The following is a 19,787-nucleotide window of genomic DNA, read 5'->3' as shown; positions in this document are numbered from 1 at the left end:
TGGAAAGCGGCCTGGTCTTTGCTTCTACCGTACACTCTACCACTTTGGGCAAATCAGTCCAACGCTTTGAGCTCAAGAGATGAGTCTGCATCTCCAGAATAGTGAAATTAATCATATCTCAGAGAGTTGTGATTGTTACATGAGTACGTGTGTGGAAATGCCCGGGCCAGGTGAGAAGCAGGCTCTTAACAATTGGTGAGGGCCGTGTTGAAGATGAGCGGTTGTAGTCGGGTGGGATCATAAAGTCCAGTTGTCTGATGATTGCTGCTCTTCCTTCTTTCCTCTCTCCCCGTTTCTCTCACACTGTCTGTTAACCCTACTGCCCTTGTTTCTCCATTTAAAAAATCCTCCCATGAAACTAGTGTCACTCTACAAGAATTCCTGTCCGGAAATGTGTGTTAAGGAGGTGGAAGGACAACAGGCAGGGGTTGGCCAACCCCAGAAACATTTGAATAGTTAGCTCGTCGCTTACCAGAGAAAGGATTCCTCCTGGGCCTAGGATCTGGGGTAGAAATCAGGCGCAGCCCTTTCTGAATAGGGAACATGAGTCAGAGAGATGCAAAACAAAGATGAGTGCTACAAGAGGGAATGGGAATGGAACATATAGCTGTCTGTGCCAAAAACACAGCTGAATAAAACGGGTAAAGACCTAAAGATAGCAAATTGCGTTCTCAAACCAAATTCACTGTGTATTGGCTGTCCATTTACCATTATCTAATAAGCAAAGTTCATCAATTTTCTAGTACAGTGTGATGGCTAAGAGCAGAGTCTAAAGTCAGACTATTCGGTCAAAATCCTAACTCTACCACTTACCAGCTCTCAGACAAGTTAACCACTTGGAGGTTCAGTTTATAAAATTGGCAGAAGAATGGCACCCAACCTATAGGTTATTTCAGTGATTAAATGAGCTAATACATTTTAAGCCCTTAGCAGAGCACACAGTGTAAGTGTCATAAATGTTATCATCACCATCATAACCATTCTCTGTCTTGATTAGGGCAACAGTTTTTAGTCACCAAAGCTAAAACTTCATCTGGCAATCTTAATCCTTCCCCACAAGGGCTGAGTTCTAGTCAGGGAATAGTGCTACTACAGAGTGCTGCTTACTTTCTCAGAAGATGCCAGAAAACTCAGCTCCATCACAGTGACTCATTCCTTAAGAGCAAGCTGCTTAAGCTCGGGACCTAGCAGATGTGTAGTCTGATTGCCCAGAGTCCACGATAGAGTCTGTGTTTGCTCTGCAGCTCTGAACATTTCTCCTGAACGTGAAATGGCTCCATTTCCACCAAGACTGGGTGAGACGTTGGGAGGAAGTAGAGTCTAACCACCCTGAGCATAGGCCTTGAGCTCACGCAAACCAGACCCCAGCCTGCCATTAACTAGCTGTGTGGTTTTGGCAAGTGAATTATTTCATTTCTCCCAGGGGATTATAAAACCTATTGCCCAGAGATGAAGTAAGGATTAACCGACCACATGAGTAGAATGATTAGCACAGTGCCAAGTCAAAGTGGTAATAATAGCAAATCACCATTTTTACCTTCTTGGTGTTCCATCATGGTCATATCTCTACAGACTTCCTAGCTTTGGGCCATTGAAAAATTAATAGATTTGGATTCTATAATTCTCATCACAGTTACAATACAAATGTTAGATGGAAAATTGATTAGATCAAGTAGAGACCTCAGTGGTACTGTAGTAGGACCAAATCATCAGGGCATATCTCTTGGATTCAGTTGTTCACCCTGGGGAAAAAAAGGCTAACTCTTCAGCCGTTTCTGTGCCTTGCTTACAAGGGAGGTCTTGCCAGATGCCTTGCTGATAGAGTCTGTCTATGATCTCCTTTATGAGTAAACTTACCAGAATCCATGAAGAACTCACCCTGGCTCGTAATAATCACTGCAATTTTCTTGGGAGTTCTCAGATAACTTGCTTAAATAATCCACTCCAGAATTGTACCAAATACTGATGCCAAACCTAGTAGTGAGCAGTTCTTCAGACTCTTGCTTTGGGGTGGAAGTGGAGCTCCTTCTTGGAAATGGATATACTAATCCACCTTCTGTTCAGTGCCCCAACTTCCTGGTTTTGTGAAAATCCTATATACATTGTGGTCTTCTTTATAGTCTACTACTTCCACTGTCTCAAAGCTGGAGCAAATTTAGAAAGCTTTCCTCAACCAGAGGAAGAAATGTAACTGCAATTCTTAGATATAATGCCTGCTTGCCACAGCAGACTGTGACTGATTTGGTCTTATTCTGGGAATGAGGTCAGGGATGGCCAGCTCCTTGCTTTGGTCCTCAACCCACCTGCGGCCCACTCCTTTGGGCTGAACTGAACCAGCAGGCAGTCTAGGGACCAGGGAGCAAGGTGCGAAAAGACAAACCCTGACAGTTTCCTGACAAAGCAGAGTATGAGTAAGTTTACTCTTCATTACTCTCAGAGATGTTCGTGATGTATGGAAGTGTGCAAAGGCCCAAACTGAGCTGCAGAAAGAGCAGGCGTGTGTGGGATTACATTGTTACTCAGGTTCCTTTATGTCTACAAAGTTGTGAGTGTACCATTCTTCATGCTAGGGACTCCATCGTTGAGACCATTTTGGTAATGAATACTTCCACTTATTAAAAAAATTATCATGTATCTGTCTTTAAAACCAAGTACATAAGGGAAAGAAAAGCCAAACACTTACCAAATGCTAACTTGTGTTCTATGGTTCTAAAGTCAGAATACATTCTTGTCAATTGAGAAAGTGTAAAAATTAACTACTTCTCATAACAAGCTTTGATAGATCCCAGGTCCCTGAGATCATGACCTGGACCAAAGGTAGAGACTTTAACCCACTGAGCCACCCAGGCGCCCAAGCATTTTTTTTATAAAGATAGTTCCCTTCTGTATGGGATAAGAGAAAAATTGATGCTTTTATTTTAACATAACGCTTACTGGAAAACAATGAACTAAAGACAAAATTGTAGCCTTTATCATAGGTTTCCTGGTTGCCCATAATAGCTGAGCTAAGTCTCTGATGCTTTAATTGCCCAAGAATATGAGAACTCGGCCATATCACACTTATTTAGCTGCTGAATTCTGTTTGGGAAAAGAAAAATTTCTACAATTTTAAAACCAACATTTAGTTTGAAAACATATTGTGATTTTATTATACTATGTAAATTCATGAATTACATGACTAACACCCCTCACCAATAAAATTTATGTCCATTTCAATCTAATTTAACTAATATATTAGGCCAAACATCTTAAGTATTTATAAAATATTTTAACTTTTAAAAAATACCTAAGATACATCATGAAGACATGTATAATGGCAAATTCTTGGAGACAGCAAGTAGATGGGAGGGTACCGGGGGCTGTTTTGGGTCATGAAAAAGTTCTGGAAATAGATAGTGGTGATGGTTGCACAGCACTGTGAATGTAATTCATGTCATGAAATTGCACACTTGCAAATGATCAAATGAAATATTATACATATTTTATACAATAAAAGTAATCATCTAAGATATCTAAATAAGAATGACTCAGAAGCTAAAATATCCACTCTCAGTATTGTTATACTGTATTTTCTGTATTATACTGAATTTAGAAATTCTGGCCTCTGACATATGACCTAAAATAAGTACTAGAAAGTTAAGATCAATTTAACAATGTTTGTGATAATATAATTATTTATAGAAACTCACTTAATTCTCTCAAAAACAATAGAGCCAGTAAGAGAATTAAGTAAGGGGACACCTGGGTGACTCAGTGGGTTAAGCCGCTGCCTTCAGCTCAGGTCATGATCTCAGGGTCCTGGGATAAAGCCCGGCATCGGGCTCTGTGCTCAGCAGGCAGCCTGCTTCCCCCTCTCTCTCTGTCTTCCTCTCTGCCTGCTTGTGATCTCTCTCTCTGTCAAATAAATAAATAAAAACTTAAAAAAAAGAGAGAGAATTAAGTAAGTTCGCCAGTAAATAAATATATAAAATAACATGTTTTTAAGTATACGTTATCAAGAATTTTTAGAATGCTTATTGCGATAAAATGGCTTTAGACAAGTAGTATCAAAGTATAAAATTCCTTTGAGTAAACCTAACAAATTATGCAGAATCTAAATGAAAAATAATAGCTTTCCTGAGGAGCTTAAAGATGACAAGGAAAATTGAAGAGATGCAGGTTTCTAATGGAAAGATTCCGTAATAAAGATGGAAATTTCCCCCCAAGTAGTCTCTAAATTTATTGAAATTTTTATCAGTCTCAAGCACATATTTTAAGCTGTCCAAATTATTTTAAAGTTTGTCTCAAGATATAAGTGGTTAAGAATAATCAAGAAAATACAGAGAAAGCATAGAGAGTTCTATATTCCACAAAGTTAAAATATACAAAGTCATGATCATGAAGAATAATATTTTTAGGTAAATATGCTGAATATTTTTTAAACAGTATAAAAAATATGCTTTTTTATTGGAATAAAATCCTATATGTGTGTATGTATGCCTACAGAAAAGATAGTCTCTGCTTTAGCGGCTGAGTATATAAATTTCTGTTTACATTCTATTCTACAAAAGGAGATCATAGCTTTATAACCTACCTTTTTCCTCACCTGTATCTTATCAACATTTTTCTAAAAATGTATTAAAAATATATTTTTCTTTTTTTAAAAAGACTTCATTTATTTGACAGAGAGAGAGATCACAAGTAGGCAGAGAGGCAGGCAGAGAGAGAGAGAGGGAAGCAGGCTCCCCGCGGGGCTTAATCCCATGACCCTGAGATCATGACCTGAGCCAAAGGCAGAGGCTTTAACCTACTGAGCCACTCAGGCGCCCCAAAAATATATTTTTCTATTAAGTGACTTTGGTAGCTTTGGAATTTTCCATTACATAGGTATACCTGATTGTATTTAATTCATTGTTTTTGGAACATTTAGATTGTTTCTAATTATAAGTAATATTATGGATCACATCCTTCCCTATCACTCTTTCTGCACAGGTGCATACTTCCTTAGACTAAATGCCTAGAAGTGAAATTGCTGGGTCAAATACTATACACATACAGTGGCGTCCCCACCCACCGCCCCCACACTTTCATCCATGGTTTTGCTTTCCATGGTTCTGTCTCCCATGGTCAACTGCAATTCAGAAGCAGATGATCCTCCTCCAGGCATATGTCAGAAGGTCAGTAGAAGCCTAATGTTATGTCACAATTCCTACACCAGTCCTCGCACTTTATCTCATCACATAGGCATTTTGATCTCTCTCATCACAACAAGAAGGCTGAGTGTAACTTAGTAAGATGTTTCAAGGAGAGACCACATGCACAAAACTCTATTGTTATAATTATTGTTATTGTTATAATTGCTCTATCAGTTGTAATTGCTAATTTCTTATTACACCTAACTTATAAATTTAACTTTATGATAAGAATGTATGTATAGAAAAAAAAAAACAAGGCATATGTTGGGGTTTGGTACTGATATGATAAGAATTTACTGGTCTTGGAACATATCCCCCATGGATAAGGAGGGGACTACTATATTGCTATAGAAAGATTGTGATGGTTTCTAATATAGTATCTGTGAGAGTGCCTCTCTTCCCTAACCTGCGTCCACAGTGAGTATTACATTTTCAAAAACTTTTTGTTAAATGACATTCAAAGTTATAAAGTAGTGTTATTTTGATTACTAATGAAGCTGAACATTCTGGAATGCTAATTTTTTGTTTTGTTAATTTGTGCATTATGTATTCCTATTCCTTGCCCATTTTTAATTAGCAAATTCAATCTTTTATTGGTTTGTGATAACTATTTGTTTATCAAGGATATTAACATTTATAGCATATTTCAAAAATATTTTTTAGACTTTATTGTTTGCTTTTGTATTTTGTTTGGTGTTTCCAGTTTTAAAAGAAGAACTAGAAATATTTCCATTTTCCTGATTCCCAAGTAGTGAATCATATCTGATAGTAGAAAATGTTTACACTTTGCAAAAATTATAGAAATAATGGTTTTTGTGCTTGAGAAAAATCATACATGTAACTTATAACCATTGAAGATGAATAAGTTTTACCACTTTGACTTTAAATTATTTTTTCCTTATTCTCCAGCAATTTCTATATATCTAGAAGCTCTGTCTTGTTGATTATACTTGAAAGAAGTAAGCAGCACAATAGAAATTCAATTTTTCTGAATAGAAAGGTCCCACTGGCTGATTTATAATGTCAGTAGATATCTCATGTTAGACCCTTCTTAAAATCTTAAATCTTGAGTTCAAAGTCCTCACTTATGTCTTGACAATAGCTTTCGGGCCCATCAATACAATAATAAACACGTTCCTGCTCTTTTCAGCTACAGAATCATATTCTTTATATCTGTTAACATACTTTTTCAAAGGAAAAGAACCTTTTTTCAAAAAAAAAAAAAAAAAACCTCCCTTTTTTATTTAACTCCATTGGGATGGTAAGAACAAAAAGACTTCCACCTTAATGGTATATCTTAATTCCTCAAGAATGAGGAATAAAAAGAGAGGAACTGAAGTGGAAAGGGGCAATATAAAAAAACCCCTCCTGGATGAAGTTAAGGGGCTTTTAGAGTGCATAACCTGCCTTTATTTCACAGAGACTGCAGAGATTTTTGAGCTATTCCTTGGTCATTTAGGAGGACTCAGAGTTCCATTTTCGATGCCGTTAAGAAGAATGGTTCACACATTTTACTTGTCAGTCATTGTCAATCCAATAGCATTTATCACAAACATGTTAATTCAATCAAGGTTGCAGTGAAATGAAGTAATTATTTCCTGATGGCTGTTATTACCATCCATGGTGAGAGAGATTATTAGTTTATTTCCAAGTAAACATCACCTCTAAAGACAGGCATAAACCTAATCAACAAAAGTTTGATGTCATTATTACTCATAGATATAAAAAATTTACCTCTAAGTCAATATATTCTCTGTGGCATACTCGAACATTGGTAGTAAATGAGCATAATCTAGGCTGTTTTATTGCAAACTTTGGTATGCATATTCTAAAAAAAAATAAATAAAAAAACTGAAAAAGCCAGTATTCTGTAGCCACTTTGGCTATGAAAATCTTTCCTGCCATTGTCACGTGGGCTCCACACAATGATACAACTATTTAGAAGACTGTTTCTGTGCTACCTGGAGTTTCGTTCCCGCATTGCTAAGTAGAACTTTTACCCCAGGAGCTGCAGTCAACCTTGCAGAAGGAAGACTCTTGTCTAAGAGGAGACAGCCTCCAGCATGCTGTTCCCTCTCCCGGAATAGTCTTCATCTAAGGAACAGCTACTCATCCCTTGAGTCTGTCCTGTGTCTGGGAGCCTTCTTTACTCTCTCCGCTGGGCTTAGGTGACCCTTTGGTTTGCTCTTTAACTACCCTGTCAGTCTTATGAATATTCATCAAACTTGTAGTATTTGTTCACTATCTTCTTCCGGACGATATGGTGAGCCCCAAGGGGATGAGTGCCATATCTGTCTTCTTCACTCTCCTACTCCAGTTCCTAAAAGAGTGACTGGCACATACACATTCTCAGCAAATATTTGATGAGTGAGGATTAAGTAAATGAATACATGTCAAGTGCTCTGCTTCGTTTCTGGAATATGAGGGTACTCCACACACATGGGTACTCGTGCAGGAGCTATCACACAGCTCTGTGTACTTCTGAGCCCTAAACATGTTTAGCTTCATTGGTAGAGGTTTTAAGAGTGTCTCTGCCCATAATCCTCACAGCCCTCACTTGCGGGCTCCCAAGTTCTCTTTTGTTAAACTGAGCTGGGTCAGGAGGCGGGATCAGTACCTGGTCGCCTGAAAAAACGAAACGAGTTTTACACTGGATCAAACGAGGAAAAGAGCCCCCACTCCGGTCTGTGAGATGCTACACCTGCCCATTCCCCTTCCCACCTTCCCATGGTATTCTGACGCTTGGCTTTTGCATGACTTACTACCACAACGCTTCAGCTAACTTATAGCCTTCCATTTCTAGTTGTTTTCAGAGTCTGGTCCGGCCTGCAGTGTGTCTAAATGCTGTGGTAATGAGCCATTGTACAACCGAGAACCATAGTTGTATTCAGATTGGTTCCCTGAGGTAAAGTGGAACCACCTCCACTCATCACATTTGTGTTTATAGACGGTCCTCAACTTAAAATGGTCTCATGTAGGATCTTTCAACTTTAAGATGGTGTGAAAGCCATATGCATTCAATAGAAACTGAACTTTGAATTTTGAATTTTGATCTCTTTCTGGGCTAGCAATATGTGGTAGAATATTCTCTCATGGTGCTGGGGGTGGCAACGGGCTGCAATTTCCAGTCAGCCACGCAGGGATGAACAACAGAGACGCTCACGATTCTGTACCCATACAACCATTCTGGTTTTCACTTTCAGTGGAGTATGCAATAAATACATGAGATATTCAACAATTTTGACCAGAGCCTGGGAATCTGGTCGAATCATTACTAATAAGGGGAATGTAGGAAAAATATAAAGCTTATGGAGGAAACCTATCTTTGGAACACACTGAATTTGAGGTGCTGGAAGATCCCAGCTATTGAAAATGTGAGCTAGAGTTCAAGAATAATGTTAGGACTGCATCACATATATTGACCAGGGTGCCATCCCTTTGGTGGCCTGGCTCCCTTTGTCTTTCCATACATGACACATAGTTTAATCCCAGCCAGTCTTTTCTTTAGAAGATGGAACATCTTACAAATAAGAGCCTTTGACTTTCTCTTAGAATAGTCTGGGGGCATCACCGTTTGTCACCATCTCTGACGTTCTATGATAGATGCTTTCTATAGCCCTTCTATTTAAATGTTGGAACTTTTAGTCATTTTAGAAGGTAAATAATACATTCTCATGATTGGGGAAACTGAGACTGCGTAGGGGAGTGAGCCGGTTCATACAGCTAATTACCAGAGTCCTGGTCCCTAGACCTCTGCTTCCCCTGCTGGGACCAATGGTACCTTTCACACCCAGCAAGCAAGGGGACAGCCAGGTAACCCACTGCTTCCCACCCTGCCTCCGCAGTGTAGCTTGTTCCTGTGCATTCAGAATTATTCTTTAAAACCACTTTGGATCTCTTACTGTTGATTCCTTCTAAAGTCCTGAGCTTTAGGACTTTTCTTTCCAGCTTTCTTGAGAGTCTAAATACAGTCACTTTATGTTCACTTCTAAATACAGTCACTTTATGTTCACTTCTACTAGGAACTTTGCTGGTGTTCGTTACAGCCTGCGGTTTCTACGCACACACACACCACACCCAGTTCTCCCTTCCCAAATAAATGTTTGTTTCCTGGCAATGGTTTTAAGGATCACATAAGTCGTTAACTGGAAAGGATTGTTGCACAGAAATTTGTCTTTATGTCGGCCTTCATGGGGTCCTCTCACCCCAGGGACACCAACAGACCCTCTCCATCACCGGCCTCTGCTGTGAAGGATGATGAGAAGCTTTCTTAGGATTGGTGAGGGAATGGGCATGAGCTGGAAGAATGAACAATGCGCACACCAGGTCTTGCTTTTAACATTCAACACTACAGTGCATCATTCAAAACTATTATAATAAAAGTTCGTCCAAGTAGCCGAGTACAGTTCAATTCAATGGCCTTTGCCTTACCCTTGTAGAAATTAATGCTTTTTATTTTCGGTTTGTTCCTTGTTCTACCTTGAAGATGCCTTGAACCTTCGAAACCGGCAGGTTATCTGCGTCACCCTTAAAGTCCTCCAGCATCTGGTGGTGTCCGCTGAGATGGTGGGTGAAGCTTTGGTGCCGTATTACCGGCAGATTCTCCCCATCCTGAACATCTTTAAGAATATGAATGGTGAGTGATCCCAGGACTCAAATGCCTTGGGAGCCCTAAGAAAAGGGAGCGGTTTGGAGTCGAGTTAATTCGCAACACATGTAGGATCTATGATTGCTTATAAAACCAGGATCCATGTGGGGATCTAAATAGTGTAACTCCCACCCTACCCTTCCACTCCTCAGAGAAACAGTAAAATGAACAATTTCATTTATTACTCCTCACACGTACAGCTTACTGCCGCAGTACAGAAGCGTTGAAGCAGTTCTGTAATCTCCCAGTAATTAAACTGTAAAGTTTTTGTTAACAGTCTTTTGAATACATTAGTAGGTTTTGAGTTTGGCCTTTCTCTTGGTAGTAATTCTACCTTTTGAGACTGTTAAAATTTTATTAATTGGCTTAAGATGAATTTTTAAGGAGAAAAAATAGATAATTTGTAGCTATTTAGTTGATGGTGAGTGCTGATTACAAATATATATGTGTGATGATGCATTTATTTGTTTTAATTATGCTATAAGCTTTGGAAGCACTAGTGAGCTCAGCTGAATCTGCTTTACCCTAACAAAGGTACTAGCAAGTTGTGGTGATCTCTGGCAGGCAATGGATGTATATTTGTTTATTGGGAGTGTGATTTTCCTTTTATTCCTCTTGAAAAGATGTGATTCTAATTTTCTTTTATGTTGCTACCTTGGAATTTCCATGCTTCTCATATGCACAGCGTAAGTCAACATTTGAAGTTAATTCCCGACAGTCATGTAAATTATCAGTTCAGTGGGACACTGCATGAATTTTGTGTGTGTGTGACATGATCTGCTCATGTATATACAAGAAAAAAAAGGAAACAAAAAACCTGCGTGTTCCTGCCACATACAACCCCTTTGTTTGGAATCACTATTTTTTAATTCAGAAATCGCTATTAAAAGTCTGGTTAATTAAGCAGACTATTCAGGAAATCATGAAATCCTCAAAAAGTCTTTATCTGTCTTTCAACAGCAGGACCTACTTATATACTTAATATTAAATGTATTTAGTAGAAAGGAATTCACCTGGAGTTATGGAAGCTTAGGAATGCTCATAATAGAGTGAATTAATATCCATCCAAAATACTTGAATGGCAGAAGACTTAATGTGGACATTGAGACAAGTTTCAGGAAACCCAAAACTGGGCCTTATTAAGTGAATCTCCTATGATCTAATAAACTGACAGATTTAGTAACAGCATTTCTACTCTATGGAAAATACTTGTTCAAGAATTTTTGTATTCAGACTTCCTATTTTTACTGTAGAGCAGCGTCAAATAGCCACGGGGCTATAGACTGACTCTACGTGTGCACGTTGTTCCAATATGGCTCATTAAAGAAGCCCTAAGTTCGCTCATTCTGTCTAGACTCCAGTTCACTGGAGAGAGACAGAGATGGCAGAGAGCAAGAGGACAGAAATCGAGAGATGACAGAGTTACTTTACAAATGGAAGAATTCAGGAGGAGCCACCCCCAGAAAGTCTCAGTTGTAGCTAACATTTTTCAAGTGTGTGATTAGCAAGGGTCTCCTCAATAATCCTCGTGGAAACCTGTGGTAAATGTGCCATTGCCATGCCTGTCTTTTCACCATAAAAGCTGTCTTTCTGGAATTCTTCTCACATGTAAACCTGTGCTTCTGTGCTTGACCGTCATGGACCATGAGCTCTAGCACATGTCTCCCCTCCCTTGAGTAAGAGCAGTGGCTCCTACCACCCTGGGCTCATGCTTTCAGTGTCCCACGGTAGAATCTCCAGCTTAAATCTAAGCAATTTTGTATCATATAAAAGAAGAAAAACAGTGATGTTCAAAAGACAATTAGAATCTCCCACATCCTCAAGGAAACCTGCAAAGAAGAGTAAGTTTAGCCACCACCGAGAGATAAATCACTAGTTCGTTCAAGAAAAGCAATTGGTTTCTACATCTTTCTCATACTTTTGATTTAATTCTTTAACTCACAGATGTTCACATGCTTAACAAAAGAAGTAATTGGCTCTAGGAATATATCCCTATTTAGATTTTATCAATGTGGAAATTTATAGTTTATACCCTAGCCTTAATTGGTCCCAAACAAGATTAATTATTTTGGAACATTTCGAAATGCATGCACAAGGAATTCTACATTCAACTGTTTTTCTGCTTAATATCTTTCCGATATTTGAGGGGGAAAATATTAGCTTCAGCTTCATTTTCTCCTTATCTTAGAAACCTGTCAGTAGAATGCCAGGATGCAGTAAGCTGGATTTCCAGAGGGTCATATTACAAAATTGGAGCATTCCAGCTATAAAACTTAAAACTATTCTTCAAAGTGGCTATGTTGCCATGGGTTCAGTTCTACCAAAAGAAGCATCTAACACAGGATTTCCAATTATAATAGTACTTTTACTACAGAAATAATTTAACTTCAGCAGCAGCTTAATAAATCCTATTTTATAATTATAGATATTTATATTCATAGACCATATATACTTATTTATCTGAGCGCATGTCTTTAGAATAGTCATATGTATAAAGAAAATTATATTAGAAATATATAGCATGTAACATTCGAAAAAATTCATCTTTAATTTCAACGTATTTAAAAGAATTCCACACATTTCTATGTTTCCCCTACTTAACTTTCACATAAGTCAAGGTCCTGTTAAATTCAGATTAAAACGTTTCTTTCAATTCCCACCACAAAATATTTGTTTAGAATGAGACCAGAGATCAATGCCGGAAAGAAAGAATGAATGAGAGACTAGTCCTTCAAAGTAATGACCTTGTCCTCTGTCAGTGTTCCCTCCAAGGGCAAGCCTGCTCCTTTCCTGCAATTTCTGTCCTATTTTAATGTCAAATGGACTTTGTGGAAAACGACCAGTGGGGCTGAAGAGATAAGAGCTGGACAAACAGTGAAGCAGGCACAGACTCCAAGGCGCCCTGGACTTCGAGTCTTCTCTGGGGACCAAAGGGAGCCAACGAGGGGCAGGCCGGAACGGGCAGTGGGTAGCAGCACTGAGCGATGGCCCAATCTACACTCCTATAGGTGTTCAAACTTCCAGCAAGCCCCACATAATGATTCCTGTCCTGAGACTTAAGAGTGGCTTTGCGTTTCTCTTTATGCGTATTTTTAAAAGGGTTTAATTAGGCTTCATTTTAAAAGTTATAAAAACAACAGAAGTCTAAGAAGAAAGCTGTGACTTGGAGGGGGTAATAACATCTAGAGTCAGAAGATGCAAGTCTTGTAGCTTTTCTGACTTTACATTGCTTTTAAATTTTTCTAAATCATCTATACAACATATAAGAGCATCTTTTTTGTAAGGTTGATGTGACAGTTGAAGATAATGTGTCCATAGGTTCTTTGTGTACATCCTGGTTGACCAGGTGCTCAGTGAGATGGCCATCAGTATCATACGACATGATATACATGTACCATATTATAGACATATGATACTAAGATGTTCTATACAGATATTGCAATGCTATATAAATTATTATATCACAACTTGAGTAGATGATTGAATGTGTTGGGCCCCCTGTTGGGTAACCCTTCTGCTTGGCCCTTCTGTGAGCCTTCTATGATTCCTGTTTTTCCAAGGGAGTGATCTCTTTGCCTCAAAGGATTCATCTTGCCTCTGATTGCCAAACGCCAGGTGGGTGACCGAATAAGTTAAGGACTCCGGAATTCATTCAAGGATAATGGGTTTTCAAGTCCATCTTTTCCTGGCATAACCTTTAAGCTGGAACATTTAAGATGTTTTAGAGAAAGTCATATTTTTAAAAGAGAAGCCTGAGTGTGACCAAAAAGGGACATCTGGATCACTATCCTCTTTGGAAGATCCAGAGTACTATCTAAGTTTGAGCTTGTTTTCCTTAATTCTAAACAATGAGTTTTGGATATCTAAACCATGTTGTCTTTCTAGGCCCTGCTTTGAGCTGAAAGAGAAGGAAGAAGTAGCAATTTCTTCTTTCCTATATACTTTCACAAATGTTATTAAAGGTTAAAGAAAATTAAGACAATAGGAATGTTCAATTTATAGCTTCCAGAGATGAAACTACAAAATTAATGGGGCAGTGTATTGCATTTGAGAGGCATGAAACAATAAACGGCATTAAAACATTTATAGCTAAAATATGGGGCTCTGCCAGCAGATTAGAGCTCTCCAATCACCCTGCTTTCTGGAGGCAATCCTAATTTTGCTTCCTTTGTTTCCAGCGGCACCAGTAGTCCTAAAACAGCTCAGAGACTCCATGCATCAGCGATTCTAACAGCACCATTAGTTTATGTCATGGAACATGTGAAAATAGAGTAATGAAATAACATTTGTTTATATGGATGTGAAAATCAAACATGGCCCCTTTGTGTGTAGGTTTTCCTAGGATAGTTCTAGGATGTATGCCACTAGAGATTAATAAAAGCCGATGAAGAAAGGATTTAAAAACTGCAATTCAAGTTCAGACACATTAAAACATATAGATATGAAAATGCATTAAATTTGTAAAACTTCAGAGTATTTGTACCAAGTCTTTGACCCTGAAGTTTAAGTAGTTTGAAGAAGTTAGAAACAATTGTTTTCTCCTAGTAGTCATTTAAAACACTTCTAATGAAAACCTAAGTGTTCTCCATCAACCTGATTCAAACTCTCCCAGATGTTTCAGAGAGCCCATTGGGACCCATTCTCAATGGTCCTTTAAAATGCTGACGAACTTTTGGGAGCTGATTGTGTGACAAAAAAGTCTGTGGGGTTTTTTTAATCTCCAATTGACTTGTATAAAGGTTATTTCTCAGAGTTTTAAATTTAATTTTGGAATTAAGTTTTATTCCCCATGGGATTCTGTCCAATTTTGAGGATGACTTGTATTTTAGAAATTTACTTCAAAGTTTCTTTGAAATCTTTAGTTTTATTAGATGTGAAGACACTTGAGTGTCTTCAGTTTACTAAGGTACATATTAGAACTACCTCCTCCATTCCTGAACGGTAGATTCGGAACGATCTTGTGTCTATCTCATCTTCTTTGAGTTCTTCCTCTGCTCAGATTTAACTAGTTGCCCTAAAGAGAATCCTAGGATCATAACAAAGCTGGCAGATACACATAGGGACCCTTTGGTCTGCACCTGTCTCCAATTTACTGAACTACCATATCCCATCATGAGTTCTACAACGTCGAAACATTTATATTGGGTTTTCTTTCTCCTGTGCAGACTGTGTCATGCCTAGAAGAATTAGGTGCTTTGCAAGTGTTTGAGATTCATACCCTAACCCAGTCTTCCTGCCCACTACTTGTTTATTCAGTCCTGTCCTAAATAAGTATCTTCACTATTTCATGAGGTAACCCATTCTTCTTCCAAAAGAAAGTCACGTCCTACACTAAGTTGAAACTTATGACTAACATTCTGATTTACCTGTTTAATCCAAACCACACGGAACAGTGTCAAATCCCTTTCCCAAATAGCAGGACTTTGAAAAATTATGTAAGACTTTCCTTCCCTCTCAATCTTAATTTCTCCAAGATTAAGGTCTATTCTTCCACGTGTTCTTTATAAGCCAGCTTCCAAAACCTCAGGGGGTGGGGAGGGAGGACCCTCAGATCTGCAAACACTGATGATTCTGCAGTAGTCTGAGAACAGCCCCAGGACACAGAGTATCCTGAGGTAAGTCTGCCCTCAATGAGGCACCCCACATGTGGTCAGCCTGTAAGATGTCTGTACTATTTAGAAATCTACAAATGTGCACTGAGTCAATTTCCTCTTCATTCAGACTGCTTCATTCAAGTTTTCAAACCCATTCACTTCAGAAAAGAAGTCCGTATTGGGTGGGGGGCACATAATAGAAATTGCCTGGGAACCTGTTCTGTTTCTTCTCTGTAGACCACTCTGGTTGCATCTGCCAAGAGGGAAAAATTATTCTCCAAGTTGTTTCTCTGTATCCAGAAACACATGAACAGGCAGGGTGATGACCTAACAAAACCAGAATCCAGTTCTGAAGGCTGTGTATTAGTTTCTTAGGGCTACTGTAAGACATTTCCAAAAACTGGGAGGCTTCAACAACAGAAAGTAATTGTCTCATGGTTCTGGTGTCAGTAGGGCCATGCTCGCCAAGTCTGTAGGGATGAATTAGCGCCATGCCTGTCTCTTTGCTCCTGGGGCACCTGGCAGTCCTTGGGCTCCAATGAGTGCCTCCATCCACACGTGGCATTCCTCAATGTGTGTCTCTGTGTCTCTTCTCTTCAGAAGAGCACACCAGTCCTTGTAAGGATTGGGTGAAGGGCCCAGCCTATCCCAGGATGACCTCCTTTCAACAATCACATCACGAGGACCCTATTTTCGAGTAAGGTCAAATATAGAGGTTCCACAAAGGACAGTGTTCAACCCAGAACAGCCTTGGCTAACTCTCCTCCAGGGTACGTGGAGATAAAATCCCATCCTTGAAAAGCAAAGCTAGAGGTTTCGCGTGCTTTCTGCTCTCACTGTAAAAACTGAAAGCGACTCCCGCTTTCCACAACAGCAAGTTCTCCTTTTCCGTTCAGCAGGATGGGCTTGTTGGATTAAAACAGGAAAGGGATCTAAGTGAGCATGAGCAGAGGAGATGGCAAGGACCTGATTTCGTTTCCCTTCAGTGATGCTGCAAACTAAGCAAAGAGGGGAAACAAATGCTTTCTCAGCTTGGGGTGGTGCCCCGGCTGCTCCAGAATCCCCCAAGGGCACCACTGCCTCCAGGCTTCCAGAAGGCCCCAGAGCCCGACTCTGGGTAGGGGACTGCCTCATCTGCACCAGTCCAAACAGCTGGGCAAGGGGGCTAGGCCATTGTGTGCTTGAATGGTGTTTGGACCAGTAAGTTGGGGTTCACCTCATGGACAAGGACAGGTAGAACAATAAGGGGAAAAACCAGAAACGGGACAGTCTATAAGAGCAAAGGCTCTGCCATCCGGTTTCCTGGCTCTGAACCCTGGCTTGAGTTAGGGTTCAAACCAGCTGTGTGACCTTTGATGGGTTATGCAACTCGTCTGTGCCTCCATTGCCTTAATTAAGAAAAGAGTTTGTTTGGAGGCCTAGAGAGAGCTGGCTGACTTGCAGAGGGCTGCCGGGGATGGCTCAGGAGGGCTGTCAGTGCCGTGGAGATGAGGACAAGGCAGGTGGGTCATGAGTGAGGTGGAACGTGGGTGAAGTTGCTTTGCAAATCGGCAGGCGGTAGGTAAAGGTCACATCTGTTGTCTGACTCAGAGGTTGTGGGGAAAGCTGTGGTTTTGGGTCCTTCCAAGAAAACTAAGTGAAATCAATTGGAATTCGTATGGCAGTTTGGTAAGGTGATCAGATATAATATAATTTTTCAAGAATTGATATCTTTTTTATATGCCAGCCGTCAGAAACACGGAGAAATTTGTCTCCGACTGGCCGAAGGATCCCATCAGAGGGAAATTTCTGCGGTTCCACTCCGAGAGGTAGTTTTAGCTCCTTCTCTGGATTCCTTTCATTTCAGGAGAGAGTTGAAATATTTATCTAATCAAAAGGCTGAAACTAGAGGTTTTCCAAAACCAGCACACCCTAATGGACTATTGAAATCCCAACCTTTTTCTGAGACAGACACTGCTTTCAGTTTCTAAGTGGCTTTTCTATTTGGAGTTTCTCTGTGTGAATCTTTCTGAAACTCAGTGTCTGAGTGTAACTTTGCTTCCATTGGTCAGATTGTCAGAACACCAAATTATAGATGGTCCAGGGGCATCACTAGAGTCCCAGATTAATGGCAGACTTGGTGTTCTCTAGAACGATATTGTCTAGAACAGGCTGCACAGGTAAACCCCATGCATCATCTCTAAACTGCTGCAGTAGGGCTGCTGTTTCATGGAAAGACAGGCTTGAGATGGGCGCTGGCCCTCTGGGCCCCACTGCCTGCTTGTCGGAATGGACCATGTGTCCTACACCCAAGATCTCGACCTTGAGTGACCACCCTAATTCCAGTCCAGAGACTCACAGGAGATAGCACTTGTTTTTTCTCCAGAAGTGGATTCAAACATTGCATCCTCTGGAACCTCCTCTGACCTTGCTGAGACCAGCAGAGGGAACTGGTCTCTCTCCCCTGGGGCTTGCTACTGTCTCTCCTGCTGTATAGATTCTGTAATCTACCCTTGTCTCTCTCATCAGCTAGCTGGGTTGGTCCAGAGGCAGGGAGAGGTGGGGACAACTGGCCGTTTGCTGAACCTGTCTGCCAAACCATGTGTGAAATTTGTGGTTTTTTCCCCCTTACACCCACTCTGAGGTACTCCAAAATGGATCAACATACAGAATGATTTGATTCCAGCTGGTTCCTAATCCTTGGCCAGTATATCTCCACCACTAGCTGGAAACTGGCACTTTTCTGAATAGGAGATTTCCACGGATTCAGCTAAGGCCTTTAAGATATGCCGAGAGAAATCTGTATAATATGCTTTAATGTATTTAAAAGCTCAAGATGGGCCCCAAATGAGCAAGCATGCAAATATTCGCCCAAGAGAAAACAGTGTTCTCTTCTATTTTTGCAACAGAAAGTTTTACTTAATCTGGGCAAGAAAGCACATGGTGATTTCTAAAGCTTTAATTCAAAGAGGCTCCTATATTCCGCCAGATCATAATTTGTACTTTTTAAGTCACCTAAAATATCAACTATGGATTTGTAGATAATTAAGGTCTCGTTCTCATCTTCCTTTATATGCAAATCTTTCAGGAGCACCAACAAATGACTTTTTAGAGGTCTCTATGTGGACATTGCAGAGAAAATAAGCATGTCACCAGTGTAATTGTTATGTTGAATAGTCACTATTCATGACATAATTAAAAGGCAAGTTTTAAAGGGAATTGGAGACAAAAAATAAGCTTTATTCAGTGGGGGAGTCTTTCTCTGACTACATAAAACTTAACAGGGGCTTTACTTGTTCTGCTCACTCAGAAGATCAAAGGCACTTGGAGTCACACAACTCCAGTGCTTAAGAATCACTTCGTGAACAGATTGACCAAAATTCTGAACTTGGCTTGTCCTCAGATACTCTGCCTCCCACGCCACCCCCCAGCACAGATCTGTTCTGTGCTGGAAGCTTGCCTCGGAAGACAGGAGTGCCCTGGACCGTCCTCTCCATTTCTCTGCCTTATGTCTTGTCCTCCCCCCCCAAAACTTCGTCTACCGAGGTTGTATCCCCTAGGTTGTCAGGGTGGGACACGCTGATGGTGACAAGAGGGGCAGTCCTCGCAGCCGATGCTACCCTGAGCTAGCATGACACTTCTTGGGCCTGGAGGCTGTAAGGCTGATTGTCTCCTGGGAAACATGGCTGACAGATCTTCATGATCCTTCCATGGGCAGTCAGTCACTCTCTATCCTGGAGATTCTCCTTCCTTGGCCCTGAGTCTTCTTCCTCCCTCAGTGAGGGTGAGTCTCCTATACTCACCTCAGATTCTTGTGCCCACGATTCCTCGGTTCTTCTAGAAAGCCCTGTTCCACAGGGTGGAAATCACCCCCTCAGCCCTCCCTCCTGAGGAAAACTATACTTGCCCATCCTGAGTGCTGAAAACTCTGGGAGTGCAAGCCCAGGCCCTCAGTCCTGCTGGCCGGGCTCCTCTGGATTCTCAGCTAGGACGAAGCCCCAGGACTTTGTTTTGTCCCACTGTTGGGAATACGTTCAGGGCTCTCCAGATGGTTCTACCAGCCAGGTGAGATTGGAAGCAGAGCACAGAGTAGCGCCCTTCAAAGACATCTCCTCCGTGTCTTCTCACCACATATGGGCTCCCTTCAGAAGCCTTCCTCTGTCCACCTGGGGAGCTGGTCCCCTGAAACTCCCACAGGCATGCTGCTGACTGAGTGGCTCTGTGGGTCGCATGAGTCGCGGTTTTCAGCTCCCTGTCATACCCGTTTTGGCTTACTTGAGCCAAACACAAAACTGTTGGAGGCCTTTTCCACTTATGGTGAAATCAGCTTTCTGTTCTTATTGTCTTCCTCAAAAATCTATTATTTTTCACATTGACAGGGTGGAATGTATA

General features: G+C 40.5%; 1 protein-coding gene across 3 annotated transcripts in view; it reads left to right on the top strand.

The window, feature by feature from the left end:
- Nucleotides 1-19,787, top strand: part of PACRG (parkin coregulated) — a 497,055-nt gene that overhangs the window by 283,448 nt on the left and 193,820 nt on the right. For 2 of the 3 annotated variants that reach the window (XM_045080289.1, XM_045080291.1), the window contains exon 4: nt 9,661-9,810. The exons of the other annotated variant lie outside the window; for it this stretch is intronic. In XM_045080289.1, coding sequence (XP_044936224.1) covers nt 9,661-9,810 — 150 coding nt within the window. The remainder of the gene's footprint in view (nt 1-9,660; nt 9,811-19,787) is intronic. 3 annotated transcript variants of the gene reach the window in all.

This window comes from Mustela putorius, unplaced genomic scaffold (genome assembly GCF_011764305.1).
Source record: "Mustela putorius furo isolate JIRA1106 unplaced genomic scaffold, ASM1176430v1.1 tig00000450_pilon_pilon_pilon, whole genome shotgun sequence".
NCBI classification, from domain to species: domain Eukaryota; kingdom Metazoa; phylum Chordata; class Mammalia; order Carnivora; family Mustelidae; genus Mustela; species Mustela putorius.
This window is presented reverse-complemented; position numbering and strand designations above follow the sequence as displayed.